At 41.9% G+C, this 22,038-nt stretch overlaps 1 protein-coding gene across 21 annotated transcripts in view; it reads left to right on the forward strand.

Annotated features, from left to right (window-relative positions):
• PTPRD (protein tyrosine phosphatase receptor type D) overlaps positions 1-22,038 on the forward strand; it is a 368,228-nt gene that overhangs the window by 297,043 nt on the left and 49,147 nt on the right. For all 21 annotated transcript variants that reach the window (XM_044272365.1, XM_044272440.1, XM_044272372.1 and 18 more), the window contains 2 exons: positions 4,159-4,282; positions 15,484-15,659. In XM_044272365.1, coding sequence (XP_044128300.1) covers positions 4,159-4,282; positions 15,484-15,659 — 300 coding nt within the window. The remainder of the gene's footprint in view (positions 1-4,158; positions 4,283-15,483; positions 15,660-22,038) is intronic.

The raw sequence follows: 22,038 nt of genomic DNA on the forward strand, positions 1-22,038 counted from the left end.
CCCTGTGCTAGGCAACACCTCTTGACAGATGAGGCAAAAATGTCAAAAGACAATTAATCAATTTGTCAATTAATTTGTAAATCTTCCCTAACGTTTTTCTTCTGTTAAAGAGGATTTGCCACCTCTCCTGTTATGTCTGTTTTAGTAATTCATTTTACCCCTCATAAACTAACAATTTTGGAGCATCTTTTCTGAGAACTCCTGTCCCTTTTATTTAGCCTTCAGAGAGGAGCACATAGGTGCTATACTCCTTCTCCTCTTTGCAGCCACCATTAGGTTCGTAAACAGTGAAATACTAATTATACTTACCCTAAGCAGGAACCTAGACCTTGATATGTGCAGCTTAGGGTGTCGGCTGTGTAACAGAAATTCTGTGCAAATTTCTGTGCGTTTCTTTCCCAAATTCGCATAAAAAGATGCATGTGTTACTTGCACTTTTGGTGCGGATATGATGCGGTTGCAATGAAGAAGGTGAAAGTCTGCTATGGATTTAGCAGATTTTACCCTGTGTATTGCACAGGATGGAATCTATAGCATATGCTGACATCCACACCCCATGCCGGTTTCAATGTGTGGAGGAGTTCAAATCTCATCCAGTTTACTGTTCCTGTAAGACACCCAGATTTTCTGCCTGCAATTCCTCAGTGCCTACACCCTATGTGGGCGTACCCTAAGATTGCCATTTTCATATTAATGCACTGCATTCTCATTGTAGTGATCTATGCCATGGACATGATTTGTGCACTAAATCCTCCTGTAGATTCACCCATTAAACCTTTAATGTGCTTATTATAAACCTTTTAGTGCAGGCTAAGGGCAAATGAGTTATTGGGATTTTACAGCTTGTAGATCTTTCTTTCAGTGAGTGTATGCTTTACATGTACATTTGTATGTTTGCTTCGGCGTACAGTCCATTTTTACCCGAGACTTTCCCAGTTGTTTATGATGATACAACAGATATGAAGAAACACAATCGGAGTAGATTGCACCTGCCTCTGCCTACAGGCTTTAGCGTTAATAAGTGGATTTGACCATCTGGACTTTAATCTTAGGGAAATATACAGAAAGTGCTGTATAATATGCTGATGGCAATGCCCTAGTACACCGACGAGCTGCAGAATGGCTGACAAAGACATCTGCTTGACTTTTCATACTTCTAAGCCACTTTAGATGATTGGACCTAGCAGTATGCTTGACATGGCATGTATCATTATTGGGAAAAGAGATCAAATTGCATTTCAACCTTGAAAAAAAATAAAAATAGGAGAAGTGATGTGAGCTGAGAATGTTGATTGTGTGAAGCACATCCTCAGCAGCCTCATTCATTGTGTGATTACATTGCTCAGTCATCAAGGACTGATTGGGTGGGTCACCTTTATCACGAAGTAAGATTTGGATTGCAGCCACACAAGTATCAGTTCAGAAATACACATTGATAGAGTATAGCATTTCCTTGTTGAATACAGTATCTTAAAGGTATTCTGTCACCTCCCCTCAGCCAAAAAACGATTTAAAAGCAGCCATGCAGCACAGCTTACCTGGATTAGGCTGTGCTGTTCAATCTTGAAATCCGTCCAGCAGTTACTTCAAAAAACGACTTTGATCAATAAGGAAATGCGTCCTGAAGGTGCCCAGAGGGGCGTTTTTTTCTTCCTAGTGAGCCCAGTACCGCCCCTCTTTCAGTGCCCAGCCCGCCTTCCTTGTATTTTCTAACCGCCGCCCCCAGCCTGCCACAGCCTCCCCTCCCTCTCCTCCCCCTCCCTCACGCCGAACGAACTCTCGCACAGGCGCAGTACCCACTGAGGGCTGCGCCTGTGCGATCATCAGGAGACTGAGGGCGGCAGCTTCATCTTCGTCACTGGGCATGCGCCGAGCCCAGTGACGTCCGATGCTCGCTCTTCCCTCAGTCAGCAGGGAAGAGCGAGCATCGGACGTCACTGGGCTCTGCGCATGCCCAGTGACGAAGATGAAGCTGCCGCCCTCAGTCTCCTGATGATCGCACAGGCGCAGCCCTCAGTGGGTACTGCGCCTGTGCGAGACTTCGTTCGGCGTGAGGGAGGGGGAGGAGAGGCAGGAGAGGCTGTGGCAGGCTGGGGGCGGCGGTTAGAAAATACAAGGAAGGCGGGCTGGGCACTGAAAGAGGGGCGGTACTGGGCTCACTAGGAAGAAAAAAACGCCCCTCTGGGCACCTTCAGGACGCATTTCCTTATTGATCAAAGTCGTTTTTTGAAGTAACTGCTGGACGGATTTCAAGATAAAACAGCACAGCCTAATCCAGGTAAGCTGTGCTGCATGGCTGCTTTTAAATCGTTTTTTGGCTGAGGGGAGGTGACAGAATCCCTTTAAAGTCCAATACAGATTAATAGCTGTGAGGTGGGAATCTTTACTGCATGAATTTATTTTATGTGAATAGTCTAATCTAGGAGGTCAAAGATTTATATGTATAGCAGTTGTGCAGTTACTTGTGACGGCTCCCCAATGTGATTCATAGAGGAGATCCCAAGAGAGAACCCTACTCTAATGCTCGTCAAAGGTGACTTTAATTTGTAGAATTACTTTATCATGTTGATATGAGGAATTAGCATCCATTAAGAGAACTATCATTCTAAAACACAATAATGCAATTATCTATTTAAAGGGTTATTCAAGACTAATAAAGACCTCCCTGAGTGGCCAACCTTCGGTGGTAACAATACTTACCTGGTTCCCACCGCTGGGTTCAGTGTCTGTTGCTCCAGGGCCAGCTCCTTCTCTCCCTGCATCGATAAAATCAGCACTCGTCAACGGGAGGTGACCTGCTCCCTTGGTTTTGGGACAACTGGTCACATGATGACCCCTTTAAGTTGTCTCTATTAAAAGATGTTTAGGACCCTGTGCTCTCTGGGATAGTATGTAGAAATTATGGCTCACAAAGTTGGCTTTTCCATTAGCGTGTACCTTCAGTTTCACAAGAAAAACAATTATAGTACAGGACTTTGCAATCTAATCTTTCTCCGGAAAGTGCTTGAGTATAAGATCAATGGGGATCCGAAGCCCCCACAACCATCTGTTTTCAGCAGCTACTGGCCTTGCCTAGGTTCAGCAGTTTAGCTCCTATTCACGTGTTTGGAAGCTGAGCTGCTTACCTGGGTACAATCACTGCAAAGTATCTGGAGTTTTCAGTTTCCAGCCACTGTTTAGTTTCCACCACCTGTGGCTGCTGAAAACAGCTGATTGGTGGCGTTTGCCAAGCATTGGAAATCTTGGAAATGAGAAAAATGGAATACCACTTGAACTAGACAGCATTCAGCTCTGCTTTATAGACTACTGCTTTCAATGCAGCAGTCAACGCCGCAGGATCCTATGGCACTGGGGTGAGGTAATTTGTACCAAGGCACCCTAGTTTTACAGTATTAAATTCAAACCTTCCCTGTCAACCTCCTAGAAAATGTAGGCAATATTATACCAACCTGTTTCTCCTGCTTCATAGGCAGAATACAGACTTTCATAAACCATATCTCATAATGCACTGGATGAGTTATGAATTAAAGCTTTTAGAGATTATGTATATTTATTATTATTATTTCGGGAGTATTCCTATAACACACATTACTGAATGGCTGTTTATGCATTTTTTTAAGTGTATTTGTGTAGGTTCATTGAAGGTCATTCTACACATTTAGCATGCTAGAAGCCAACTAGTTTATTCTGTAGTCATTTAAGCACCACAGTTAACCAGTGTTCTAGTAGATGCCTAACAATGGATTAAAACTGTGCTGTATGACAAAGCATGGGAATGGAATGCTACCCACGCTTGCTGCAACGTAGATTGTCACGGTATATGAAGAAAGGATAGCTATTCACAAACGCCTGTTTTCAAGATCCACAATAGTAGCAAGGTTTACTGTACACAACAATGGCTCAAGCTTACAAGGACATCACCAGTATTGACAAAAACCCATATAATTCCCTTCTTGATCTAAAATAAAAAAATAGTCATAGAATACATTAAAACGAGAATTCAAATCAGTTTGTAAATGTAATGTTTCATATTGTTGTTTTCTGATATAATGCTATATATGGGGGAACCACTCAAAAATGACATGTGTGTAGAGGTAAATGTGTGTCCGAGTGCCATGTTCTCATTAAAACAACACATCTATTTTCTTTTACTTACAGTCTATTGACCCAGGGCAACAGTTCACATGGGAGCACTCTAACTTGGAAGTTAATAAACCAAAGAATAGATATGCAAATGTGATTGCATATGATCACTCACGTGTGCTGCTTTCAGCCATTGAAGGTAAGCTGATCCTTCTTTTTTCAGGGAATGGTGGTATTACCTTGTGAATGGGTAACAAACAGTTGTTTTATTGTTGTATGATGGTAGATTTTGTTCCCTTCACTTGCATTGTATTTTGCATTTCTACATATTGAGCTAGTGGTTAAAGACACATAAACTGTTACCGCAGTTTAAAAACTATTAGCAATTGTCTTAGTATTTATTTTGTCAGACCCTGTGATGGAAGACTTAAAAGCCTCCCATACACATTAGTCTGAAGGTCATCAAAATGGACAATTTACACCAAAATGATTGTTTTAAATGACCATTGATAGACCATCATCTTCTAAAAATAAACGGACCATGTTTGAAATGTTTGTCCGTTTGTGGTTGAAAGATCTTTATTTTAAAAGAATGCTCCCAGAAATATCATGTTAAGGCCTCATGCACACATGCCCGGTCGTGGCCGTATTGTGGCCCGCATACGGCGTGTGTCCGCAATACACGGGCACCGGCTGTGTGCACCCCGCATCACGGTTGCGGACCCATTCACTTGAATGGGTCTGCAAACCGGGAGATGCGGTGCTGTGCGGAAAGGAAGGACGGATGGGAAACCCACGGAAGCACTACGGAGTGCTTCCGTGGTGTTTCTGTCCATGCCTTCGCACTGCAAAAAAATAGAACATTTTTTTACGGTGCGGACGGATCACCGACCCATTCAAGTTGAATGGTTCTCAGTCCGTCCCGGCAGCCGCAAGGATGTTGCCCGTGCATTGGGGACCTCAAATTGCAGTCCCCAATTCACGGAACGGCTGCACAACAGCCATGTGCATGAGCCCTAAGTCAATGTTAAGATATACAGAATTAGGGGGTCATTTATCAATTTTAAATATGCCTAAATTAGGCGTATTTCAGGCGCAGATTGCGACGCAACGGATAGTTGACCAGCAGTCTGCAACTTCTCTCCGCTCACGCCAGGTCTAAAAATGTTTGCGTTTTGTGGGCAGGGAAGGGATAAGCCTGTCTCATTTACCATTCTCTACACCTGTTTTAGACATACAAAATGGTCTAAATGTAAGACAGCTAGGAAGCTGTCTAACATTTAGAACTGGTGGAGGATCCACCGAAATTAGGAAGAGGCCGGCACCTTATTATAACTTCGGGGTATCCACTGCCAGCTTAGGGCTTTATTAAGACCGGCGTCTAAAAGACTGCTCTTAATAAATGTGCCCCATAGTCTTTATTAAACTATAAGTGTTTGTATTGTGTGTTACAGTAGATTTACAGTCCCCCTCCTCTTACTCGTTTGCCACAATATATATTTTCTCATATTGTATTATTTGTTTGTTGTTTATAATCAGACTTTCCATGCTTTCCATGAACTCTCTAAAATATATGGTGAGCTTTTGCTTATACAAAGCGACCAATCTGAAAAAGCAGATCTACAACCCTAACCTATGATGAGGTTGATTTCATACAACACAAGAAATAGCAGATTAGCATTACACAAAAATATTGAATTACAATTCTGTGTGGATGGTTTTCTGGATGTAACTTTTGAAGTCACTCCATGTATTTTGCTTCCTGCCCAGTAATTTTTACTCTTTGAACTTTAAGCATGGCAGACAGTCTCATTCTGCCCATTTACTGCAACCATTGAGCTGATTTTTGATGAGCCTGCATAAACGTTCGTTATCGATCATCTTGCAGTGTAATATTGCTCGTTCATCGGGCAATTCAGATTTTTAAGCATACTTAAAAATCATCTCTTGCCGACGGCAGATCATGCTGTCTAATAATGATCTCCAGCCAGCAAACCACTAGACAGTGTGGGGAAGAGCGACGGCATAGCGATCGCTCCTCCCCATGCTAAAGAGGAGATCGCTGCATGTAATAACAGTGGTCTACGCCACTAACTAGCAAGCAATTGCCAGGAGGGAACGCTTCCCTCCCAACCATCACTTGTCTAATACAGACTATAGAGAGCCCCCTGTCATGACTCAATTAGAGCATCACACATAACACTGACTGTGGGAATCTTTATCTAGGCCAATCAAGAGAACAATAGAGCTGTCATAATGTTATGCCAGTTGGACACCTACTATTATAATGAGAATTACCTTGTAGCTTCTCCTGACAGTAGCAGTAAATGGATTAGACCGTGGATTAGCATTTGTGTTGACTGCTGCAGAAAGGCAATATTTTGGATTTAATTTTCAATGACGTAGTACTGCTGAAATGAAAAACTGTGAAAATTCTTGATGTTTTTTTTTGTGAATATTGAGTTTTTAAAAAAACTGAGTGATGAAGCAGTGCCCAAACATTGTGATTTTCTGCATAATCCTGCCCCTCTGATTTGAGCATAATCCTGCCCAAAGGAGCAGAGATTTAAATAAATAAATTACAAGTTTTACAGAATCTTTTCTCCCATAACACTATATAATCAGCCCGCTCAGCTCCTCCTGCCCCATAGCATCCTGCCTGCAGATTGTACTGCATTACACGGTGGCAGGTTCCCTTTAAAGATAGCTATGTACACTTGAATTGCTAGCAAAATTGTTACTTTTTTGGCCAGTTTAAGAAATACCATGAATATATTTTTGGATCTATTCACCAAGTATCCCCCCCTCCCCCTCGTGCTCGGCAGTGGTTATCTATACTGTAGAATTACTTTCTATATTTATTTGCCCATTCTTGTTTGTAGTCCTACCTTCTCTGTGGGTGCCCCTACTTTAGAGATAAACACATCATAACAACCAATATCAAATATGCCTTTAGCAATGGGTAGTCCCAAATATCCATTCACACACTACATCCCTAATACAACCATACTGCGCATTCTGCGGCAGCTATTATAAAGAACAGTTTAGCACCTTGTGAGAAAAATATTGCAACTTATCCGGCAGGAAATGGTGCAAATTAAGTTACACACAATAAAACAAGTCAAGAAATGTTTTTCTCTAAAGAAATTTACATAAATTTCTCAGGCTATAATGGAGTTGAGATGCTATTTAATATAATTTTGTAACACATGCCTCAAAATATTAGGTTATAAATGTCCCTTGTCAGCATAGGTGCCCTCATATTATAGAGGAGCCGAATTCAAGTTCTCAGAACAGATCCTGCATTATGGAAATGTAGTGCTTTTGTTGATTTGTGCTAGCAAAAAAAAAGCAATGTAAAATCTAATAAAAATGTATTAAATATTTTCTCATTTCCTTGCGTCAGGCACACATGACAACATTACTGCTATCTCACTCCATTATCACAGAACAAATAATCTTTGCTGTACCAGGTCATTAGTAATAGGCTGCTTGTGTCGTCCTGTAATCTCTGAGAACATTAGCCCCTGGAGAGGGGCCTACCACTGATCTGTATGTAAAGTATCTGCAGGAATGCTAAAGATGTTATCCACTTGTTTTTTCCTTATGCCGTTTCGAGCAGTTATATAATAGTTACACGGGTTCCTGCATGGAGTTAGCATGTTCTCCCCGTGTTTGTGTGGGTTTCCTCCAGGTACTCCAATTTCCTCTCACACTCCAAAGACCTATAGATAAGGGAATCTAGATTGTGAGCCCCACTGGGGGACAGTAAGTGATAATATCTGTAAGGCGCTGCTGAATATGTTGGCGCTATATAAATCTGAAAAGTAAATCAATAGATAAAAAGTTACCCAACTATTTTTGGAACTACATAAATCAAATAGTGCTGGGTTCACAATCATTTTACAGCAATGACAGAGCAGGAGTGGCTGAGAGGGCATACCATTTGTGTTGAGAGTAGTCAGGAAGCAGAGACCAGTGGGGACCCAGGGAGCAGCGGGCATTGGTGCTGGGCAAGGGGGGCATGACTTATTATTTTTTATTCCTACTCTGAACCTATACAGTATACTTAAACATATATAGTAATGCCTTAACTTAGTTGTCTGGATGGGACAGATCAGTTTGACCTCTCGTGATCAAAAGACATAAAGCATAGCATCATCAGAATTGATATCCGGACTGAATGTCTACGCTTGGCATTTGCAGCACTTCACATTGTCTCTACGACCATATTTTTATTTCCTGCCATATAAAATCTGTAATCCTATTCTACACTACACACTTAGTGTGACTACAGGAATGTCATTTATTGTGAATCCGGATGGGTTAAACCGGAGGTCAATGCCAGTTCAGTGTAATCAAGGCTGTAATCTTCATGTCTATGTGCTGTACAGGCACTGACATTCCCCATCCAATCCCGTTACACTGGGTGCCTACTAAATGGCTTTTAAAGTTTATACAAATAATGTGCTGAGCTATCATATGGCCTGCTCTTTAAAATGTGCGTTATTAGTTTTCACATAAACCTGCACCAACCACATCACGTCTTTACGGTAAATGCAAAAATGATTTATCTCAAGTCTTTTATTGCTTATAGTTTGAACGCTCCGTCATATTCTCTGCCTATATATCAGCCATGGACCAAGTCGACCAAGGTCATCTGCTCATTATTCTTCTAATCTGTACAATTCCTTGCCAGAATAATGTTTGATATATCTCTACTGCTGTATAAATCAAAAGCATCTTAGTTTGGCATGGGTTTCTCTTGATAGTTTGCATGATAGCTTTCTGTAAGTGATTGACTGCTAATCACTGGATCTGTGATACCAGGGATGAAAAATGAATATTCTTTTTACTTCTAAATTATGCATCTTGCAAAACTAAAGCAATATATGAGGCGGGCGTTCCTTCCTACAACTCCAGCTAATCCATTTTTAAAGGAGATTATTCTTTGGACGGAGACTGCTTCCTCTACATAGGAAGGAAACACTGTGATAGCATAGGCAGGCCACCAGAGGTCAGATGCCATTGTGATATTGCTGCTTTGTATTCATAGATTTTTAAAATAGAAACAGCATTATCATTTATTTTAATACTGGTGTGATTAAAAGATTATTCCTACAATTAGTTATTTCATTTGCCTCCTTAAAGCGGCTGTCCAGCCGTTAATATTGATGACCTATTGTCAGGATAGGTCATCAATATCTGATCTGTGGGGTCCAACACCCGGAACCCTTTCCAATCAGTTGTTGTGGGCGCCATTTCCTCTTTACTACACTGCACCCTGTCTGGAAAGTGCAATGTAATACAAGTACTCGCTCCATTCAAGTGAATGGAGCGAGTACTTGTAATTACACTACTGCACTGCTGCACAGGAGATGAAATGTTATGTGAGGACCAGGAAGCCGCGCTCACATGGAGAGCCGTCTTACAGACCTTTTGGCAATTATTGATAAATGATTTCAGTTATACATGCCTAGCTCTAATAAACTAGGAAATGAAAAAAAATATATGTGACAGTTACACTTTAAATACTACTCCTCCTCCCACACGCTGGAGCTGCTCAATGCAGATTTTAGCAATACGGCTGGATCAATTTAATTTAGTGACCCAGAGTTTTGCTCAGGGTCTCTGTCACCAGTATTTACTGATTTATAGGGTAGCGTAAAACGGGTGACAAATTACCAAAATCAAATCTACATAAGCTCTGTGCTGGTGTATTTTTGAACTATAATTCATACCAGTTTTTGGTGTAAATTATGGTAAATCGGTCAGACCATAGCTGTCCCCACTCATACTGCCACCCCTTTTTTCAACACTTTTGATAGGTTGGGAAGTGTGCAAAGATGCAAATTATACCACAAACCTAGCGCATGCCAAAATATGAGACTTTTTACTTCGCTTTTGTGGTATCAAACGATTTCTAAATTTCTTGTATAAGCAGTATGTAGTAAGGACCTGTCCCCAGCCATGTGCTGACTGCGGTAGGTTTGATGCTGTGCATCGCTAAGGCTAGATTTACATATGTGGCACGGCAAACAGCCTGCCAGAGTTCTCTGAATCCAGCATAGCCAGGTAGTGTCATGTGCCTGCTGGACCCCATAGACTATAATGGGATCCGAAGGGGAACCCTGCTGCTCCTCAACCTAAATGCTGGGATTCGGCCAGACACAAATGGCTTGCACGTAACAGTTTTTGTGTACCCGAATCCAGGCATTCATGCCACGGAGTGGCCAAATTCCCACCAGTTCCTCATTATAGTCAATGGGCACTGGTGGTGATGGGCTGTATTCAGCTAGGCCAGATCCAGAGAACTGTGGCAGACTGTTTGCCATGCTGCATATGTAAAAGAAGCCTAAAATCATACCCAGACCACTAAAAAGATATATTAAGCAATGAATCAACACAAAGTGAATTTTAAATAGCAGCAGCAGCATAATTTAAGCTGAGAGGACTCTAGAATTCGAGATAGGGCTTCCTACTGTATATCATATGTATATCATATATAATAAATATATATAATAGTTACATCAATACAGTGTTGCAATAATACAGTGTATTATATTTTAAATGTTTTATCAAATAATAACTAACTTCGGACCTCTATTGTAATGGAGTAGTGGGAGTATCATCAAAGGTGAATTGCCATTCCTCGGCATTGTGAAGCTCATGTAACAAGATGCTCCAGTCTAGCACTGCAGGCAGATAATTCTACGTCTAATAATATTGATACACTGCACTGCTAGCTGGCACCCTCCAGCTACAAAAACATTCAGCTCCATTTCTTTAGTGATTCAATACATTTCCAGCATTGCCAGTAAAGTGTCTTGCCATGCCCGGAATATTTCCACAAATAATCAGCATGAAAATAACTGTTGTTTACGGCTCGAGAGTTTCCTTTAACGTTCTATTGATCAAGGGACAAGTAAATTGTTTACATCTACAATAACTCACTTGGTGATCTTTATTACAAACGACTTATACATTATATATAGACAAAAATCATTACCCTGCTATTGATTATATAGCGCACAGGCTGCATAGCCCATCTGAGTTTTTGTTTGTGAACAAGAGTGTAAAGCCACATACCAGCAAATCATTCCTTTGCTTACCTGTATATAAAACACAGCAAACAGCGTTGGGAAGGGGATCTATTAGAGATCAGTGACTGCATTCTACACTATACAGATTCAAAATGAATTTCGCAAAAATTCTTCTGCCAAACGAATGGCATCGGATGAATCATGCAAAACGGGTCCCACCGTTTTACATTTAAAATTCAATATACTATGGTGGGAAATAGTGCAGGGAGGATGAAGACAGAGGATCACATGACCCAAGATGGGGTGATAGGAAGTGTCTGCTACGTCTCTGATGGTCCAGAAAAAGAAGTATTTAGGCTACTTTCACACTAGCGTTCGGGGCTCCGCTTGTGAGTTCCGTTTGAAGGCTCTCACAAGCGGCCCCGAACGGATCCGTACAGCCCCAATGCATTCTGAGTGGATGCGGATCCGCTCAGAATGCATCAGTTTGGCACCGTTTGGCCTCCGTTCCGCTCAGCAGGCGGACACCCGAACGCTGCTTGCAGCGTTTTCGTGTCCGCCTGGCCGTGCGGAGCCAAACGGATCCGTCCAGACTTACAATGCAAGTCAATGGGGACGGATCCGTTTGACGTTGACACAATATGGTGCAATTTCAAACGGATCCGTCCCCCATTGACTTTCAATGCAAAGTCAGGAGTCCCCATCAGATCGGAGTTTTCTCCGATCCGATGGTATATTTTAACTTGAAGCGTCCCCATCACCATGGGAACGCCTCTATGTTAGAATATACCATCGGATTTGAGTTACATCGTAAACCTCAGATCCGACAGTATATTCTAACACAGAGGCGTTCCCATGGTGATGGGGACGCTTCATGTTAGAATATACTGAGAACTGTGTACATGACTGCCCCCTGCTGCCTGGCAGATGCTGCCAGGCAGCAGGGGGCAGACCCCCCCCCCCTCCTCCTGTAATTAACTTATTGGTGGCCAGTGCGGGCCCCCCTCCCTCCCCAGTATTAAATATTACCAGTGCGGCGGCCTCCCCCTCCCTCCCTCCCCAGTATTAAATATGACCAGTGCGGCCTCCCCCTCCCTCCCCAGTATTAAATATTACCAGTGCGGCGGCCTCCCCCTCCCTCCCTCCCCAGTATTAAATATGACCAGTGCGGCCTCCCCCTCCCTCCCTCCCCAGTATTAAATATTACCAGTGCGGCCCCCTCCCTCTATATTTATTGGTGGCCGGGGGCCAGTGCGGATTCCAAGTATTGTGAGCAGTGCGGCCTCCCCTCTCCCCCCCTAATTAAAATCACCCCCCCCCCCCCATCATTGGTGGCAGAGGAGAGTACCGATCGGAGTCCCAGTTTAAATCGCTGGGGCTCCGATCGGTTACCATGGCAACCAAGACGCTATTGCAGTCTTGGCTGCCATGGTTACTTGGCAATAAATACAAGCATTATACTTACCTGAAGAGCTGCGATGTCTGACCGGCCGGGCGCTCCTCCTACTGGTAAGTGACAGGTCTGTGCTATAGGCAATACTTGGAATCCGCACTGGCCCGGCCACCAATAAATATAGAGGGAGGGGGCCGCACTGGTCATATTTAATACTGGGGAGGGAGGGAGGGGGAGGCCGCACTGGTCATATTTAATACTGGGGAGGGAGGGGGGGCCGCACTGGCCACCAATAAGTTAAATACAGGAGCAGGGGGCAGTCGTGTACACAGTTCTCAGTATATTCTAACATGAAGCGTCCCCATCACCATGGGAACGCTTCTGTGTTTAGAATATACTGTCGGATCTGAGTTTTCCGAAGTGAAAAATCAGATCTGAAATAAAGTTATGCAAACGGATCCGTTCTGAACGGATGCAAGCGTTTGCATTATAGGAGCGGATCCGTCTGTGCAGACACCAGACGGATCCGCTCCTAACGCAAGTGTGAAAGTAGCCTTAGTTGAGTAGATTGAATTACTAGATAGAAAGTCAGGTTTTATCAGTAGAGACAGGAAAGAGGCAGTTAGTTGTGTGGCTGCTGGAGCTATTCACAAACCATAAATCAAATTACACTATTTGTTTTTGTGTACAGAAGCCAGCTTTTCTTTCCCATTTTATTTTTTTTTTTCATTTTTCTACATGTTATACATGTGCAATAAGTGTATTTTAGTGCATGAACAGTAGCATAAAAGGTATATTTTTGACACACCCACTGGACATCCAGTTGGGCCTTTTGCGGTTTCCCATAAACTTGTTGAAATTATTCTAGCATTTATAAGTACCCATGTATTTTACTATGTTAATGGCAGTGTATAGTTTGGTCGCACTTAGTGGACATCCAGTTAGGCCTCTATTTCTATCCAAAAAACATTTTCCATTAGGGCATAATTTTTTTTCCGCTTGTTCAGAATAAGCCACTGTTTCTTCCGATGCTGCCTTTTATGTGTATAGACATGGGCAGGGATCTGCACCAGTTAAGGCATAATTTTTGGACCGCTTTTTCAGAACAAGACATTTCTTATATCCGATACCACCGTGTGTGTTTAAATACAAGCAGACACCTGTCCCAATAAGGGACAATTTGTGGAACTGTTTTTAATTTTGAAAATCATGACAAGTCTGACTGCAGTGTGTTTTCAAACAGGCTGTTTGTTACCATGCATTTACCCATAGCTATCTATGTCAGTTGCTCTGACATTTCTTACCATTGCTGTCATTGAATAGGGATTTTTTTTTATTTTTAAAGCCAGTCAAGGAATAAAAATTATAAGCACTAGGAGATCTCATGGTGTCAAACACTAGTTTTCAGGCCAAATGCAGCACTACTGATGCAGGTAGAAGTTATTTCCAACAGTGATGGCCAGTTCGCATTGTTCGCCCGCGAACATATGTGGGCTGCCATCTTTTTTCACAAGTCCGGCGAGGCACAGGTAATCCCTTACCTGTGCCTGTGCGTGAGCCGGTCTGAAAACAAGTGCGGTCAGCGGGAGCAGGCAGTTCCGAGAATAGCCCACGGGGGCCTTCATCGGGCTGTTCTCGGAACTGCCTGCTCCCGGTGACCGCATTAGTTTTCAGACCGGCTCGCGGCACAGGCACAGGTAAGGGCTTACCTGTGCCTCGCCGGACTTGTGAAAGAAGATGGCGGCCAGCATATGTTTGCGGGCGAACAATGCGAACTGGCCATCACTGATTTCCAACATTACCTTGTTTAAGTGGTCAGTTATAAGAAGGATAGATTGAACATATTAACATTTTCCTTTGTAAAATGTTTTATGCAATAGAAAGAGAATTTAGTTTAAATTACATAGGTATAATAGACATAGGCACTGTAACTTTTCTACAAGGAAGGAGCCAGGCTATCTGACACAACCTTAAACTTATGTTAGGCTACTTTCACACTTGTGTTTTGGCTTTCCGTTTGTGAGATCCGTTCAGGGCTCTCACAAGCGGTCCAAAACTGATCAGTTTTGCCCTAATGCATTCTGAATGGAAAAGGATCCGCCCAGAATGCATCAGTTTGCCTCAGTTCAGTCTCCATTTCACTTTGGAGGCGGACACCAGAGCGCTGCTTGCAGCGTTTTGGTGTCCGTCTGATGAAACTGAGCCAAACGGATCCGTTCTGGCACACAATGTAAGTCAGTGGGGACGGATCAGTTTTATCTGGCACAATAGAAACCGGATCCGTCTCCCATTGACTTTCAATGGTGTTCAAGATGTGATCCGTCTTGGCTATGTTACAGATAATACAAGCGGATCCGTTTTTGCAGATCCATGACGAAACGCGAGTGTGAAAGTAGCCTTAGCCATATATATGCCAAAAGAATGGTACCCATTTGGTCACCGTGCTTTGGTAAAGCTATGTCTCAACTGAATTCATTATGCTTTTTATTACAACTGTATGCAAAAAACAAAACAAAACATATATGCGTTATAAATGCAGTGTACAGTTTAATGCTTAAATCTAAGCTATACCTCCACTAGTACTTTAGATGCTTCCATCAAGCATAATGTTTGAACTTGGTGTGAACCCAACCTTATCTGCCTTGTAGTCACTATACCATTTTTTTTCATCCAACTATTGTAATAAACAGTATTATGTTAAATTACATAAATGACCATGGAAGGAATAGTTCAGTGACTGGTCCTCTGAAATATTACTTATTCTATAAATGAACCAGCATTTCTGTTTTCAGCCCATTTAAACCATAGCAGTGCGGTATATTTTCTAAATGGAAATACTGTCATAATGGATTCTTTCCAACTCATAATTTCCAACGAGGGCTTTGACAAGAAATAGGAAATTATTTGCATTAAAGGATTTTATATGGATCATTACAATCAGTCCTGCCCCTTCTTGTTTTCCAGGCATACCAGGAAGTGACTATATAAACTCCAATTACATTGATGGTTACAGAAAGCAAAATGCCTATATAGCAACACAAGGACCTCTCCCAGAAACCTTTGGAGATTTTTGGAGAATGATGTGGGAACAACGTAGTGCCACCGTTGTAATGATGACCAAACTGGAAGAGAGGTCAAGGGTAAATATGTATATTGCTTTACAATACATGCCATTATATGCTGTAAAACGTCATTTCTTTTTTTTTTTTTACAAAGATACTCTCCTCTAGAAGCATTGCTTCCATGGGAGAATGCTACTAAGTAACCATATATGATCATGTAGTTAAAGGGGTTGTGCCACTAATATAAATGTATCCTGCCCAAAACATATCGCTGTTATATAATTTTCCCCAAATAACATTTATCAAAACTTCCTTATTCTAAACTTATTATCCTACCATTGTGTCCTGTGGCAAATCAGTTTAGATTGGAGTGGAGTCTTGTAATACAGGACACACATGTTCCTTCCCTTCATTAACCGCTCTTCTAGGTGCAGTGTCAGTTATGGATGGACAGACAGATAGACAATGGACAGCTCCAAAAATGATGGACATTAGCAAAAGTTGTGTCTGTTCTAAATCCAGTTACACAGAGCAGTTTGATTATGTGGAATAGAAAATGAACTGTTAGTGTCACATGTTCTGCTGAAGCATGTTGCCCTAAGTCATGATGGGACAGCAGTCATATGAGAAACCAAGAAGTAGGATTCAAGTATGGGGAATAAGAGAAAACTGCAAATGAGGTAAAATGGAAAAATCACAATCCAAGGAGGAATAGGAGCTAGAGTACTTGGTGAAAATAAACCCCTTTAAGTCTTCCAGATTTGTAGGTTATAGTTCCTAAGCTGTTACCAGTTTCCTGGTTGTATCACAGGCCAAGCAAGTTATAAGAACTTCTAAAGCGCAGGCAGAAGAAAAACTAGCTCAGTCTATGAAAAAAGGGGATAAGACATTCTTCAGATATATAAATGAAAAAAGGAAATTAAAACAAGGAATAACTAAATTAAAAACAAAGGACGGAAGGTATGTAGAAGAGAATAAAGGGCTAGCCGACTGCCTTAATGAATACTTCTGTTCAGTTTTTACAAAAGAAAAAGAAGGAGAAGGACCTCCACTAGAAAGGATGACTAATAAATCGTTTGATGCATGTGTCTTTACAGAGGAAGATGTTCTAAGTTTGCTGTCTAAAGTGAAGACAAATAAATCACAGGGGCCTGATGAGATACACCCAAAATTATTAAAAGAGCTTAGTGGTGAGCTGGCAAAACCGTTAACAGATTTATTTAACCAATCATTAGTAACAGGAGTCATCCCGGAAGATTGGAAATTGGCAAATGTCGTGCCCATTCACAAGAAAGGTAGTAGGGAGGAATCGAGCAACTATAGACCAGTGAGTCTGACATCAATAGTAGGCAAATTAATGGAAACCCTATTAAAGGATAGGATTGTGGAACATCTAAAATCCCATGGATTGCAAGATGAAAAACAGCATGGGTTTACTTCAGGGAGATCATGTCAAACAAATCTTATAGATTTTTTTGACTGGGTGACTAAAATAATAGACGGTGGAGGTGCAGTAGACATCGCATATCTAGATTTTAGTAAGGCTTTTGACACTGTCCCACATAGAAGACTTATCAATAAACTGCAGTCATTGAGCATGGACTCCCATATTGTTGAGTGGATTAGGCAGTGGCTGAGTGACAGGCAACAGAGGGTTGTAGTCAATGGAGAACATTCAAAACAAGGTCATGTTACCAGTGGGGTTCCACAGGGATCTGTACTGGGACCAATTTTGTTTAATATCTTCATAAGTGATATTGCAAAAGGCCTCGATGGTAAGGTTTGTCTTTTTGCTGATGACACAAAGATATGTAACAGGGTTGATGTTCCTGGAGGGAAACGCCAAATGGAAAAGGACTTAGGAAAACTAGAAGAATGGTCAGAACTCTGGCAACTGAAATTTAATGTGGATAAGTGCAAGATAATGCACCTGGGGCGTAAAAACCCAAGGGCAGAATATAGAATATTCGACACAGTCCTGACCTCAGTATCTGAGGAAAGGGATTTAGGAGTAATTATTTCAGAAGACTTAAAGGTGGGAAGACAATGTAATAAAGCAGCACGAAATGCAAGCAGAATGCTTGGGTGTATAGGGAGAGGTATAAGCAGTAGAAAGAGTGAAGTGCTTATGCCGCTGTACAGAACACTGGTGAGACCTCACTTGGAGTATTGTGCGCAGTACTGGAGGCCATATCTCCAGAAGGATATAGATACTCTAGAGAGAGTTCAGAGAAGAGCTACTAAACTGGTCCATGGATTGCAGGATAAAACTTACCAGGAAAGGTTAAAAGACCTTAATATGTATAGCTTGGAAGAAAGAAGAGACCGAGGGGATATGATAGAAACTTTTAAATACATAAAGGGAATCAACTCGGTAAAGGAGGAGAGCATATTTAAAAGAAGAAAAACTACCACAAGAGGACACAGTTTTAAATTAGAGGGGCAAAGGTTTAAAAGTAATATAAGGAAGTATTACTTTACTGAGAGGGTAGTGGATGCATGGAATAGCCTTCCTGCAGAAGTGGTAGCTGCAAATACAGTGAAGGAGTTTAAGCATGCATGGGATAGGCATAAGGCCATCCTTCATATAAGATAGGGCCGGGGCTATTCATAGGATTCAGATATATTGGGCAGACTAGATGGGCCAAATGGTTCTTATCTGCCGACACATTCTATGTTTCTATGTTTCTATGTTCTATGTTTGTCATACAGTTGAAAAATAAAGAAACAAAAAGTTGAAAACACAAAAATATTCTGCTGCTGTATGTTAATAAAATTATATACATCTGCGGTTGAATTAAAGGGAACCTGTCATCGGGATTTTGGGTATAGAGTTGAGGACATGTGCTACTAGATGGCCGCTAGCACATCCGCAATACCCAGTCCCCATAGCTCTGTGTGCTTTTATTGTGTAAAAAAACTGATTTGAAACATATGCTAATTAACCAGAGATGAGTCCTGTCCCTGACTCATCTCACATACAGGACTCATTTTAAGTTAATTTGCATATGTATCAAATCGTTTTTTGTACATAATAAAAGCACACAGAGCTATGGGGACTGGATATTGTGGATGTGCTAGCGGCCATCTAGCAACCCATGTCCTCAGCTCTATACACAAAATCCCGGTGACAGGTTCCCTTTAAATTGTAGAAAAGTCTATACTTTAACACAGATTTTTACGTTGACGTTTACGTTTCAGCTGTTAAAGTAACAGCTGAAACTGGTATTTTTAATGCAAACAAACACACCAAAAATGCAGGTGTAGAAAATGCCACCAAAAACCTATGTGTGAAAGTAGCCTCAAAGACTGTCAAAAAAGAATGTCACATTGTTTGTTGACCAAGTGGAGCTTCTAATATAGGCCATAAACATGATGTGACTAGATCTTAGGTTGTCCTGCTTTATAAGTTACTGTAAGCACCACACATGGATAGTAGATAATACTAAAGCACCCTCATTGACCAAAAAAATAATAATTATGCATCCAGATAGAAATCTGATGAAAAACACGGCATGCATTTATGTCCCAGCAGATATCTAAATTATTACAGGTGTAGTCTGATTCAAAACTGCATCTTGCCACAAAAGGGTGTAAAAGTACTCCCCCCACTGCCCTATAAAAAGGCTTTCAGATGCAACTTTTGGGTAATGTACCTCAACGACTAGGACATTTCACCCAATTGATAGATTTGACAAGGGTGCACTATTGAACTGAGAGAAGCAGGATGGTCTTTTGAATCAACTGCCTTCCATTTAGGCCTTTCTGACCTAGCTGTTAGGAGGTGTTGGGAGCAGTGGTTACTTGAGAACACGCACAAACATGGCGACAGACCACCAGTAGAGAGTATTGTTTGATCCGCCAATAAGTTCCAGCAGCTCCCACAGTTTAGTTGTTTACCGTCCACATACAGGTGGCGCCTTTATTACACACCCTGTCTCTGCTCAGATCTTTTCCAGGGCTTAGCAGAAGGAAATTTAGTGACACTGTGCCCATTACATAACCTACCATTGACAGCCAGCCGCTGTTGTCTTCATTTGCAGTGGTGTTTGAGAAACCTGGACTGGTATAGACTGTAAATGTATGTTCTTTAGTGACAAATCTAGGTTCTGTTTGGGATCTGATGACAGTTTGGTTTGAGTATGGAGGCCACATTGGGAGCGCTTTAATCCTGTTAATACTGTTGGTGTGATGTTCAGGGATAGTGATATGAGGGAAATTGACTGTGATATGGGCAGCATATCCTGCGGTCTCTCGTAGCAGAGCTTCTACCTGACATTTTTCAGCAGGATAATGCTTGCCCACATACAACAAGGATTTCCCAGGATTGTCTCCACCAGATTGCAACATATCCTTGAGCTGCCTGTTCGCCAGATTTATTGCCACTCAAGCGTTTAATGGCCCAGTTGGGATGCCATATTTCAGTATGTTCAGTACAGGTCCAGCTGTAACATCTGTGGGCAAATATGTCACAGGATACCACATGGAACCTTTATGCCTCCATGCCCAAAAGTGTCTGCCCAACAGGGTACTAGCGCCTCCTTTTACTTGTACACCTTTCACCAATAAATGTATTCTTTCACTCTAATATTGCAATCACGTATATCAGCATTACATTTACAGACATAAGGGGTATAACTATAAATTATTGGGCCCAAATATCAGAACTCCCCCCCCCCCCCCAGGAACTTCCCGCATCCCCAGCAGGCACCTGCTGCATAAGGTGCTAGTTCAAATCGTGTAAGGAACCATGGTGGTGATCATACTTACCCAATTTCCACCTCTGGGTTCTGGCTCAACCGTCCGCTTTGCAGGTCAGCATCCATTTTGATGTGGGGAATATGTCTGCTGCAGATGGATGACTTCCGGCATTTCTAAGAGGTTATTATGGGCTATCAGAGGACATCATAGGGAGACGGGTATAAGAGAAAAGAAATACAACTCCCAGCATGTCCAGACTGTTATGATAGGGCATCAGTAGACATTATGGGTAGAGAGTTATAAGAAGAGAGAACTACAACTCCCAGCACGACTAGATGGCTATTATGGACTATCAGAGGACATTACAGGGAGTGAGTATAAGGAACGGACTCCAGCTCCTAGTATTTGACAACTTGTAGAGGAAGAGAAGTCACTAACCTCTCTCTACCCCCTCACATAGTGACATCCCACTGGTCCTGCACCACTTCTCCTTTGTCAGTGAATGTATTTTTAAGTGTTTCTGTAGATATGAGACTACTCCTATATTTAAATAAAGTTTTGAGATAAATAAAGTTACCATGATGTGTAGACTTTCAATCTGATTGAAATACATCATATTCTTACAGTTCTTCATTGTAACTTACAAGAAGTGTGGTACAGAACACAGGCTTTATAAAGAAAAAACTAATACAGTGGCTGGAGATTAAATCAAAATTGTAATTACTTATTTAGCTTATTTTTTAAGTGAACAAAAGAAAGTAAAATTAAAGAATACATTAGCTACATCACACATCAATCAATGGTCAGACCTGTAAGCCTCTTCTTATTACAAGGTCACTTTGTCATTATTCCGATTTAGCAAATCAGATTTCTTTTGCCTTTGTCAGCCATTTGCTTGCTCTAGTCACGTATGTTTCGTCCTTAACCCCTGTAATTCCTACATGAAAACATGGAATGACATTCTGACAAAGATGTGGAATACTGCATAGTGTGTACAGTAATTGTAGCATTTGCTTTAACCCCTTATCTCTAGAGAGTAATAGATGTATATTATATACAACACTAGCTGAAGGACCCGGCTTTGCACAGGTATATTTCATCTATTTAATTTAATGTTTGTGTGTGTCGTTAAAAGATATTGACAGTATCTACTATAACAGTGACATCTACAGCACCCCGCCCCCAAAACAGTGACCTCCACAGCCCCCACCCCTTAACACTGCCCCTTCACAGTGCCACGTCTCCTTAAAATGGGAACTCCACAGCTGCCCACCCCCTTAACTTTGACCTTCACAGTGACTGACCCTTTAACAGTGACAGCCACAGTACCTCACTCACTTAACAGTGACCTTACAGTACCCCGCTGCCTTAATAGTGACCTCACAGTTCCCCGCTGCCTTAACAGTGACCTCACAGTACCCCACTGCCTTAATTGTGACCTCACAGTTCCCCGCTGCCTTAACAGTGACCTCCACAGTACCCCGCTGCCTTAACAGTGACCTCCACAGTACCCCGCTGCCTTAATAGTGACCTCCACAGTACCCCGCTGCCTTAATAGTGACCTCACAGTACCCCACTGCCTTAATAGTGACCTCACAGTTCCCCGCTGCCTTAACAGTGACCTCACAGTACCCCACTGCCTTAATAGTGACCTCACAGTTCCCCGCTGCCTTAACAGTGACCTCACAGTACCCCACTGTTCCTTTAATAGTGTCCTCCACAGTCCCCTCCTCCCTTAACAGTGACCTTCACAGTG

Source organism: Bufo gargarizans, chromosome 1, assembly GCF_014858855.1.
Source record: "Bufo gargarizans isolate SCDJY-AF-19 chromosome 1, ASM1485885v1, whole genome shotgun sequence".
NCBI classification, from domain to species: domain Eukaryota; kingdom Metazoa; phylum Chordata; class Amphibia; order Anura; family Bufonidae; genus Bufo; species Bufo gargarizans.